This window comes from Alligator sinensis, unplaced genomic scaffold, assembly GCF_000455745.1.
Source record: "Alligator sinensis unplaced genomic scaffold, ASM45574v1 scaffold149_1, whole genome shotgun sequence".
NCBI lineage: Eukaryota > Metazoa > Chordata > Crocodylia > Alligatoridae > Alligator > Alligator sinensis.
The window spans coordinates 191,984-202,393 of NW_005842823.1; the positions used below are offsets into that span (position 1 = coordinate 191,984).

Consider the following 10,410-nt stretch of genomic DNA (forward strand, 5'->3'; position numbering starts at 1 on the left):
GCCCTTCTTCCTGGCCCAGGCCTTTTTATCACCTCCCTGACCTCAGCAGCCGGTCCAATCGAAGCTGCCAATACTGGCTACAAACCGTCCAATCTGCAAAGCATCCCTGGCTACCTGGGCCCGCGCGCAGGGCCAGGTCTTTCCCCCCCTGCCCAGGTGACCAGAGCATCGCCTCCCAGGCGCCAGGCTTTTGTCTGCAGACAAGGAGCGAGATCCCCGCTGTGAGAGATTCAACACCAGCCTCTCGGGCTGGCTGAGACAGATCTCTGGAGAGGGGCACCGACGGGGGCATTTCTGCCACATGCACAAGCACACACAAACATGCACACAAACCCCTGCACATGCCCACGCACACAAGCACAAATGCACATATAAATATGCACACAAACCCATGCACACACGCACATGCACAAGCACACGTGTACACACAAACACAAGCACACACATGCACACACAGACATGCACATGCATACACAAACATGCACACACATAAACACACAAGTACACACACCCTGTGGACACAATTGGCATCTTGCTGGCAAGCTCCGGAACAGGCATGGCCCGTGTGGACCATAGTCGGGCACAACCTGCTGGGCAGTTGCCTCGGCCAATTCTTCGAGCACTCTCAGCTGCCATGGTGTGGACTGAGGTCCGTGTCATGCATTTGGTTTGCTGAAGAGGCCTTGAGTGAGAGCCTAGGGGTAGCCTGAAGAGCTCAGGGTCCATCCCGCAGAGGGTGGGGGGAAGCAAAGCCCCTTCCTCTGCTGTTTCAGGTGGAGCTGAGGCCCGGAGAAGCTCAATGACATCTAGAGGGTCCCGTCACAGCAGGCCCTGAGGCCAGATGGGCCCTGCTGGCAGCGCATGCCAACCTCTCACTAAGGCAGTGGTGCCTCGCAGATCCTGGCACCTCCCGGAAGCCTTCCTGTCCTCCAGGACAGAGTGCAATGAGGCGGGTGCCGAGGGCTGGGTGTGGCGACAGGAATTACCGGCCTTCCTCGTCTTCCAGGCAGGACATAATTACCGGGACCAGCCGGGTTGTTGCTACAAGGGCTGCAGGTGTCACGCCGCTCCTCCCCGCAGCCTCTCCCCTGGGGTGGGGCAGGTGTCCACATATACTGGGACAAGCCGAGGGCACGGCAGTATCTGGAGCCTCGGGAACTTCGATATCTCCGGGATCATGAGGGCCTGGATCCTTCTCATTGTAGTGGCCGTCACCTGCAGCTGGGTCTCCGGCGGTGAGTAGAAGCACTTGGCTCCAGGTAGAGAGCACAGCTGAAGCGGGAGGGAGGCAGTGATGGCTGGAGGGGACTTCATGGGAATATAAGTCCTTCCAGGGACTGGATTAGACCCTAGGTCCATTGTGCCCGGTCTCCTGGGTCACCCGGCAGCAGAGAGTGGAGGCTGGAAGGGAGAGTGAGTGGATCTGAGCAGGGTTTCCCCCCCTTTTCCTCTCTCTCTTGCAGCTTTCAGCATTTAAGGACTAGGTAGTTCTGCTTCAGAGGCTGCATCCCTCTCTCCCACGTGTGGGGCATGTCTCGGGGTCCAACGGTGCTGTGTGGGCTGTCACCTCCCTGCTGACCACCCTTGACATGGGGCGTCCGGCTCCGATTTGGCCTTTTTCCTCCCACCTGCAGAGCATAGACTCAGAAAATGAGGGTTGGAGGGACCTCAGGAGGTCACATCTAGTCCAACCCTCTGCTCAAAGCAGGACCAGCCCCAACTCCATCATCCCAGCCATGATCCCAGCGGCTCTGATCTACCCCCTTTGCTGCTTTGCGTCCAATGAGCACGTGGTGCAAACCCATTTCCCTCTGGCTCATTTGCAAAGGGAGCGAGGGCTAGTAGACAGCAGCATGCAGCTGCCGTGCCTCGCTCAGCGCTGCTGTTCACCCAGCCTGGCGGTGAATGAGCACCCCGTGACTGCCTGCTTGCTCATCAGATGACATCCTATGATGAAGCAACATTAAGTGGTTGCATCTGTTGCTCACGAAAGACATAACAACCTGGCTCAACACGGGCACGGCTCGGTCCTAAATAATCCTCCTTGTACTGTGTATAAGCGCCCCTCATTACTAGCTACATGCACTGCCTCTCCGACGGGGCTCTAACCACGTCTTGGAGCCCGTGCATATTTTACACTCACTTTTGCCCAGAACCGGCCAGAAACTGCTCTTACCATATGTCTCACAGATAATACGCACTGACATTTCAATGAGCTGGGTCTTGGACGGGGGCATGGGTGTTGTGGGTGGGCAGATATGGTGGTTGCAGTGGGATCGTCTTAAGGCCGCACACATCAGTTCATGAACTCCACATGCTGGCTATATCTGCTGTGGGTGTTAGCTCGCTGGTGCGGGCTGGGTGTTCGCTAGGTAGGGATGGTTTGCTCTGGGTGATATTGCTTCTATTCCCTGATTGAATGACCGAAGCTTTCTGTCTCTTCTGTCCCTGCAAAAGTGGTCCAGCCCCGGGTCCCTGTCTTAATGTCCTGTTTGTCCAAATTCCTAGGGCCTAAGGCCCTTGCAGCCCCTGTGAATGACCTATGTGCAGCCATGTCACCGTCTGTCTGCTCTGGGTGACAGCCTGTGGTCCCAGCAGCAAGGGACTGTGTGTTGATCCGGCAGATCTGGACTCTCAGCCCAAATCATATGCCATGTTTTGCTTTCCCTGCCAAATTGTGTGGGTTTGGCTCCCCACAATGGTGATACACAGAGAGGACCCACCTGGCCCTCCATGCAAAATGCCTCTAGCAAATGGATTGTCACCCCCTGATATGGTGGAACGGGGCAGGAGACCTTGGGAAGGGACATGCTAACGTTTTGCTGCTTCGTCCAGCCTGGCCAGTCTCCCAGTGCTGATGCTGGGGTCAAGAAGAGGGTCTTCACTGCTGCACAATTTCGGTTCTAGACGAGACCTGGATTTCCGAGCATGCCGGGAACTTGGCAAAAGCTGCAGTTTCAACCCCTCCCCAAAAGTGGGGTCAATGAGAAACGTGCATATCTTCTCCCAACCATGGGAAGGAGGCTCTGGGATGGGGCGTTAGCCAAGCTGGCATGGAGCCGGGGCTCAGTTACTCAGCATCGTGCCCTGGGCAGTTCCTTGTATATGCTGCCTGCAAAGGCTGTGGTGAGGAAAGGATTTGCGTAAGGCTATGCTCTGGGAGGGACCCCGTTCCCTTCCTGATACCATCACCTGTTGACTTTTCTGCACCACACGGGATCTGCCCCTTGGTGCCGTACAGAGTAGGGCACACATTATTCCTGTTTGCAAGGCACCGGAGCTACCAACATTTGGATGAAGAGGTTCGGGGGTCTGGGACCTTGTAAAACCTCCCGGGTCTCCCTGAATTAAGAGAGCAAACCACAGAGAAGCCATACATGAAGGGAGAGCAGCAGGTTCAGCCCATGCTGCCCAGCCAGGGGTCTAACCTCAGTGCAGCCCTGGTATCAACACAGGGCATTGGGTCAGAGCCAGGAACATTGCTCTGGGGTCCTATGGGTGCATTGTTCTCCTCTGCCAGTGCTGGCTAGGAGTTGAGCCCCAACCCTCAGCCTGGCCCCAGATCTTGATGGACTCTAATATGTCCTGGCCAGGGCTGTGCCCCACCAGGTCACCTCTCTGGGGAGCACCAAATGAGCCAGGATCCAGGTGGATTGAGCCTCCTGGGAGCCACTAGGACAACCAGTTCCAGCCCGGAGGCTGATTCCTAGCTGACAGGCACCCAGGAGGAGCCGCTTCTATGTGGCTTGACCACATGTGGCTGGCCAGACGTAGGAGCTGTTCTGTTTAAGTCTTTGGGTCTAATATTTGAGCATCTTTTGCTAGCCCTGCGGCAGCCGTGAGCAGCTGGGCACGCAGTCAGAGGCAGGTGGCAGTGGTCACACACTCACGGCTCTTTCTTTCCTTCTATGCAGCTGCAGAGGCCGAAGAGGATGCAGAGCATGAGAGCACTGGTGAGTCCTGCTCGGAGCTGTCGGGCGTGGGGCCACCATGGCTTTGCGTCTATGGCAGCTGTGCTGGTTCTGCCCCGTAACCTGCCCCGCTGCCCCAGCCTGGGGCTCCTGACCTCCTTCCGAGGGGCAGAGGGGTTGGCATGCCCGGGGCCAGCCTGGACGGCTTGGTGAACCCAGGGAATAGGCCCTCAAAGGCCCCTTTGAGGGGCCTGGGACCATCCCGACAGCTCCCCTGGCACAGAGACCAGCACTTCTGGGTGCAGCCTGGCAGGTACCAGAGAGACCCCCAGCCCCAGTGACAGCCTGGGATGTTCCCCTGCACTGCCCAGGCTGGATTGCAGCCACTTTGGGGGCTATGCCCTGGGCAGAGCTGGATCCAGACAGGTCCAGCCTGCTGCTCAAGGTATGTCTGACCCAATGGCCCACCCTGGGCATCTGCACTGCTGGCAGCAAACCATCCCCAGGTTGTGAGGTCCCTGCCCAGGCCCCCCCAGGGGGGCATGGTACTGTTGGGTGTAACAAAACACCCGTATCCAGACTGCTGCACACTGGGCGCATCTACATGCGTGCATTTACTGTGGAGTAACTGAAATTACTGCACAGTACAGATGTGCGTCTACATGTGCACGCCCATACTGCGCAGTAAATACACAACTTAGGCTGACTCGAGTGTAAATTTGCTGCCTGCATCATGCAGGTATCAAATTTACGCCCGCTTAGTTACTGCACCGTAACACATGTGTAGACTCATAGAGTGTCCCAAGTCAGTCCACACACAGCATTAATGTGTTTTAATGCCTGAAAGTGTAGACACTGGCCTATTCCCACTTGTTGTGCAGTAACTTACTGCACAGTAAATTTAAACCAGTGTAAATGCACGTGTAGACACACCCACTGGCTCACAGAGGACCTCCCTACCCCTGCCTTGGGTGTCAGGGGTGACCCATAAGGGGTGCATACGGGTGCAAGTGCACTCCCTGAGCATGGCGGTGCACCCTCCGCACCACCCACCACCGCCACCACCGGTGGCATCTGCGGGCAGTCAGCAATCCCCGCTGGCTGCTGTTGACACTGCCAGCGGCACCTGTGGGTGGTCACCGATCCCTGGTCAGCGCTTGCCACAGCCTGCCCCGCCCCACTGCCGACAGTGCTGGCAGTGTCTGCGGGGGCTCCCACTATCGCCAGTGCAGCTGTGCCCCCACCCAGCTGCCGGAGGCGTGCGCCATTCATGTTGGGTGCCCATGGAGCAGGGCAGAGGAGGTCCCAACAGATCAGGGGTTGAACCTGGCAGGAGATTTGGGGGTGCACAGGACTGCTGCTGTGGCCTTCTGAACTCCAGCTCTGCTTTGCCTGCCCCCCAGGCCTGTACACGGCTCCAGACTCTTGCAAGAGACGCTGCCACGAGCGGTTCAACAAGAGGGACCCCTGCCACTGCAACACCAAGTGTGAGAAGTACCAGAACTGCTGTGAGGATTATCACACCTACTGCAGCCAGGGTGAGTGAGCGCCCGGAGCCCAGACACCCCAGCCCTGCCCGCTGCCCCCCATCGCCCTGCATGGGACAGTTCCTGAGTCTGGTTTAGCCGTGGCCCGGCAGGGCACAGAGCATGGGCTGGCTGTGCGCTGAGCATGTTCTCCTGTGTGAATGTGTGCATAAAATTATAAAGAAAGGTGGGAAGGGGCCTCCAGAGCTCACATCTAGTCCAGCCCCTGCCTGAGGCAACGTCAGCCCTGTCCAAACCATCCCGGACACATCCATCATCTAACCTCTTCATACAACTAGGGCTGCCAGGCTCTGGAATGGACTCCCAAGGGAGGTGGTGCTCTCTCCTACCTTGGGGGTCTTCAAGAAGAGGCTGGATAGATATTTGGCTGGGATGATATGACCCCAGCACTTGTTCCTGCCCGGGGCAGGGGGTCGGACCTGATGATCTGTTTAGGTCCCTTCCAACCCTAAGCACCATGAGACTATGAAACTACCATCGACCCTGATGCAACACCAGACATCACACCCGAATCTGTCACGGGGAAGCAACTGTCAGTGTTCTGCTGCTGTAAAAGGTTATTAATATACAGATCCCTTAGAGAGGCCATGGCCCTTACTACAGGGAAAGGCAACCCCCCCCGTCCATACCAATTTGATGGGACAGAGGGAGGCGGATTCCTTCCTGACCCCAAATACAGCACGGTTCTGACCCTGAGTAGAGAGGCAAGACCCTCCAGCAGGACCCTCTGGCTTAAGGACACATGCATGCATGCGTGCTTATATGCACATGCGTGGGATGCTGCCTTCCAAGGAGCTGCCCGCTGCGAGAGCCCTGCACCGGGCCCTGTACTCAGTATATTGTCTCTGAGGGGGTGTCTGCTCTCCTTTCCCTCCTCATTAGGTGGAAAACAGGAGGACAACGAGGCTGTACATGCTCACAGCTCTGGTGAGTAGCTAACATCCGGAGCTAATTGAGGTGTGTGACAGGGCACGGTGCCCCTGCCCCTGCCTCCCAGTCTCTAACCCTTCCAATGGGTCCTGTCGGGGAAGGTCCATGAGCTACAGTGCACACCCCCACACACACCCCTTGGAGCTGCTTCCCTGCAAATTCCCCTCATTTAGCTCCTGTCTGGGCGCTTGTACATGTTACATGCTGCTTGCTGGGCCTTGATGTGTGTGAATGATGCCTCTCTCAGGCGGGCCCTGACTGCCCAAAAGCAGATCCCCTCCAGCCCTGATCTCATGGGCAGAGCCTCTGTGCCGTGAGCATGACAGAAAGCAGCTGGGATGGGCTCAGGTCCACCCCAGCCATCTCCTAGGGGATGGTAGGGCTGTCCCTGCTGGCGTGGGCCCCTAGGGCATGGAGTCCCTCTGTGCCTAGGCCAGGCAGACGGTGCTCTGGGGGCAGGGGACCTGGCAGGCCCCGGGGAAGGACAGGACCCTGGGGGGGTCTCCTCTGCAGCTGCTGTACCCCCTGGCATGAATCAGGCCCCCTGCCCCCACCTGCAGCCCTGGCCCCAGCTCTTGACCGCCAGTCTGCTTGCACCGCAGAGGGCTTCTCCCATGCCCGGGATGCCATCACCGACGAGGATCTCCTGCGCATCTCAGAGAAGCTGTACAAGGCTGACCACAACCGGGCCCAGGAGGCGGATGTCACCATCAACCCGCAGCACTTCGCCTCTGCCGGCCAGACCGATGACCAAGTGGACCGTTCTTCTGAGCCGTGAGTCCCCAGACCAGCCATGGGTCCCACGCAAAGGGCCATGCTAGAGTGTAGCTCCATGGAGACATCTTCTCTATGCCCTCAGTGAACGAGTTGGCATCTAGGGTGGGGTGGAGAAGGGTCTCCCTGGTGCAGGGCTGGGAGCTGAGGCCACTGGGGTAGATGCAAGCATTGCAAGCTTATGCCTTCCAAGGGACCCGGTGATTCAGGGGCCCAGAGCCCTGTCACCCCCCACCCTCTCCACAACTCCAGCGCTTCCCCTCCAGACTCTACACCTACGTCAACGAGCGCCTCTTCTCCAAGCCCACCTATGCCAGCTTCATCAAGCTGCTGGACAACTACCACCGCCAGACGGGCACGGGCGAGAAGATGACTGCACAGCAGCAAGCGGAGCAGGACACATTTCTCCAGGAGGCCATGAACACAGCCCTCATGAAGGAACTCTATGGCTTCCTTCACCAGAAAGGTGAGTGTGGCGTGGGCTGGGCACATCCCTGTGCCACTGGCTGGCCTGCCGTCCATGTACCTGGCATGGCAGCATGGCACGTGCCAATAGTGGCTAGTGCAGGTACCCTGCATCAGCCCTCTGTGGCCCCATCTGTTGCCCATGGACATGGGTAGAAGAGCCTAGGTCTGGATGGGCCAGGGGATGGGCCGGTCCTCCCACCTTCCTGAAGGATGGACTCTAAAGGCAGCATAGAGCCGGGAGTAGGGGGACGAGGTCTAACAAGGGGCTTCTCTGCAGTGTGGATCAGTGCAATACTGGGATGGCTTTCTTTGTGCCCAGTAGGCCAAGACCATGGTCTGGAGACCCTGGGACATGTGCCCCTGGGCGCCTTCCCCATCTCTGCTCTCACCCTGGGCTCTCTCGGCAGGTCGCTATGGCTCCGAGGAGGAGTTTGTTGCTGATCTGAAGGAGATGTGGTTTGGCTTGTACTCCAGGGGCAAGGGTGAAGGCGACTCCAGCGGCTTTGAGCACATCTTCTCAGGTACAGCCCTGAGCGTGGCAGCCCTGGGGCACAGATTTGAAGAGGGCAGTGCGACTCGCAGGAGCCTGAGAGCTGCTCCATGGGCCGGCCTGGGCATGCAGAGAGCACCGGGGCTGGGGCAGAGGTGGCCAAGAGCCAGGGGGTGCTTAGCCGTCTGGGGCTGTTTGGAGCACAGGGCTTCGACCCCACCATGCCCCATGCTCTCAGGCTGGCAGCTGATGCTGCGCCCTACCCACACCCCAGCAAGGCTCTATGTCCGGAGTTACTCAGGCTCCGTCTTGCTTGCACTCCAGGCGAAGTGAAGAAAGGGAAGGTCTCCGGCTTCCACAACTGGATTCGCTTCTACCTGCTGGAGAAGGAGGGCCAGGTCGACTACTACAGTCACAACTACGATGGGCCGGTACGTGCGGCTGCAGGCTGGGGTGAAGCCGCCACGTTGCTGGTCTCCGGGGCCCATGTGGGGCAAAGGGGCACAGCTGGAGCCCCTTGGCAGGTGGGAGGTGAGCCCCGGGGTGGGGGGCTATGAGCTGAGTGGGAGCCCCCTACGGCTCTGATCCCTCTGCCCTGTCCCCACAGTGGACCTCGTACCCTGACGTGCTGGGTCTGCAGTTCAACTGGGATGGGTTTTACAAGGAGGTGGGCTCTGCCTTCATCGGCTGCAGCCCCGAGTTCGAGTTCGGCCTCTACACGCTGTGCTTCATTGCCCGGCCAGGCAAGGTGTAAGTACCACCCCGCTGGCCCCTGGGCTCGTAACCACCGGTGCTTGCTCCTGTCCCGGGGCTGAAGGGCGCAGCAGCACCTCTGCTCTCCCAGGGGACGAGGCCTGAGCTGCCAGAGAGGGCCGCATCCTGAACCCAGGTTCCTCTCCGAGCACCCCCAGTGCTCTGGCGCCAGCCCTTTTCATTGCTCTCCTCTTCCAGGTGCCGCCTGAGTCTCGGGGGCCACAAGCTGGGCATCCAGACCTACACCTGGACCAAGTCCACCTATGGCAACGGCCGGAAGTACATCGCCACAGCCTACGTGACATCCTCGTGAGGCTCTCCCTTTCCCTCCCCCATGCATCCAGCTACCCCAGGAGGCTTCAGATGCTGCAGCAGACTCAGAGAGAGCGGCGCTGGGAGGTCCTTGCTCCTGCTGGCTGGGGGAGAGGGGGGAAAGGCTCTTCCCATCACCAGCGCTGTACTCAGGAGGGCAGGATCCTGATCCTGGGGGGGTGGGGGCAGCCTTCTGCTGCGCGGGGCACAGGTCACCCCGTCAATCCCTTGCCACGGAGAGGAGGACGGAGGCTGGCCCGAGTCCTCGCGTGGGCAGCAAGGTGCCACGGGTCTGTGCAGGGCATTAAAGTGCGAGGACACCCTCTGCAGGACTCGGCTTGTGTCTCCGTGACATGGTGATGGGCACGCGCTCTCCTCCATCCCGGGGCTCATGGGGATGGTCAGATCCCCACTTCTGCCTTCATGGCTGGTCCACAGAGCACTGCCTGGCACCGCTGTGTGGTCCCAGGGCCATCCGTACCCTGGGGCCTGCTCCCTCCTGGCAGGGGGGTCAGGGATGCTGGGGGCTGGCTTCATTTCTGGTTACTCTGGCAGGGCCCTGATGGGTCCTCCCCCACATGCAGCCAGCTCAGTGGGCACACGAGGGCACTCTCTGCCCACTGAAGCCAGAGGGCCTGCTCATGGGATTGCAGGCCCTCTGGCTTCAGCCCCTGGCCCAGGTGCCTCGTCTTGATGTCAGAGACAGGGGTGGTGGAGGGCACTAGGAGCGATGGTGGCTTCGCCTGGCTCCGGGCTCTGGGTGCTACAAGCCTCTGCCTGCCTAAGGGCCCCTCCAGGGCATGAGCCGATGGGGCTGCCCGTCCCCTGGGTCTGTGCCAGGGGAGGCAGGAGCGGCACTGGGCTCTGCCCTTCATCCCTGCCCAGCTGCGCGCCCTGGCGATGTGCTCTCCGGAGGGACCCACCAGCCTCCCCCATGAGCCCTCGACTCTGCAGGGGAGGTAGGGAGCTGCTGCCCTGCACCCAGGTCTCTAGGGCTGCTCGGGGGAGCAGCAGAGCCACAGCCCCGAGGCTCTGGGAGCTGCTTGGGGAAGGGAACAGAACCTGCCCCATGGCCTGGACCATGTCACAGCCCCCCTCCAACCCTCTGCATCGCGGGCTGGGCAAGGCAGAGCTCCAGTGCTGAGCTGCAGGAGCCCTAGTGAAGGACACCCCCCATGGGGTGCCCATGGCTGCCCATCACCGCAGCATCCGGGTGCCTCTGTGG

General features: G+C 59.6%; 1 protein-coding gene across 1 annotated transcript; it reads left to right on the plus strand.

The window, feature by feature from the left end:
- Positions 1 to 1,101: 1,101 nt before the first annotated feature.
- Positions 1,102 to 9,512, plus strand: ENDOU (endonuclease, poly(U) specific). The gene is made up of 10 exons (XM_006035327.2): positions 1,102 to 1,235; positions 3,915 to 3,953; positions 5,315 to 5,449; positions 6,341 to 6,385; positions 6,991 to 7,162; positions 7,429 to 7,628; positions 8,038 to 8,151; positions 8,445 to 8,551; positions 8,728 to 8,870; positions 9,072 to 9,512. Exons 1-10 carry the CDS (start codon positions 1,178 to 1,180, stop codon positions 9,184 to 9,186), a joined length of 1,128 nt encoding a protein of 375 aa, XP_006035389.1. The 5' UTR covers positions 1,102 to 1,177; the 3' UTR covers positions 9,187 to 9,512.
- Positions 9,513 to 10,410: the final 898 nt, after the last annotated feature.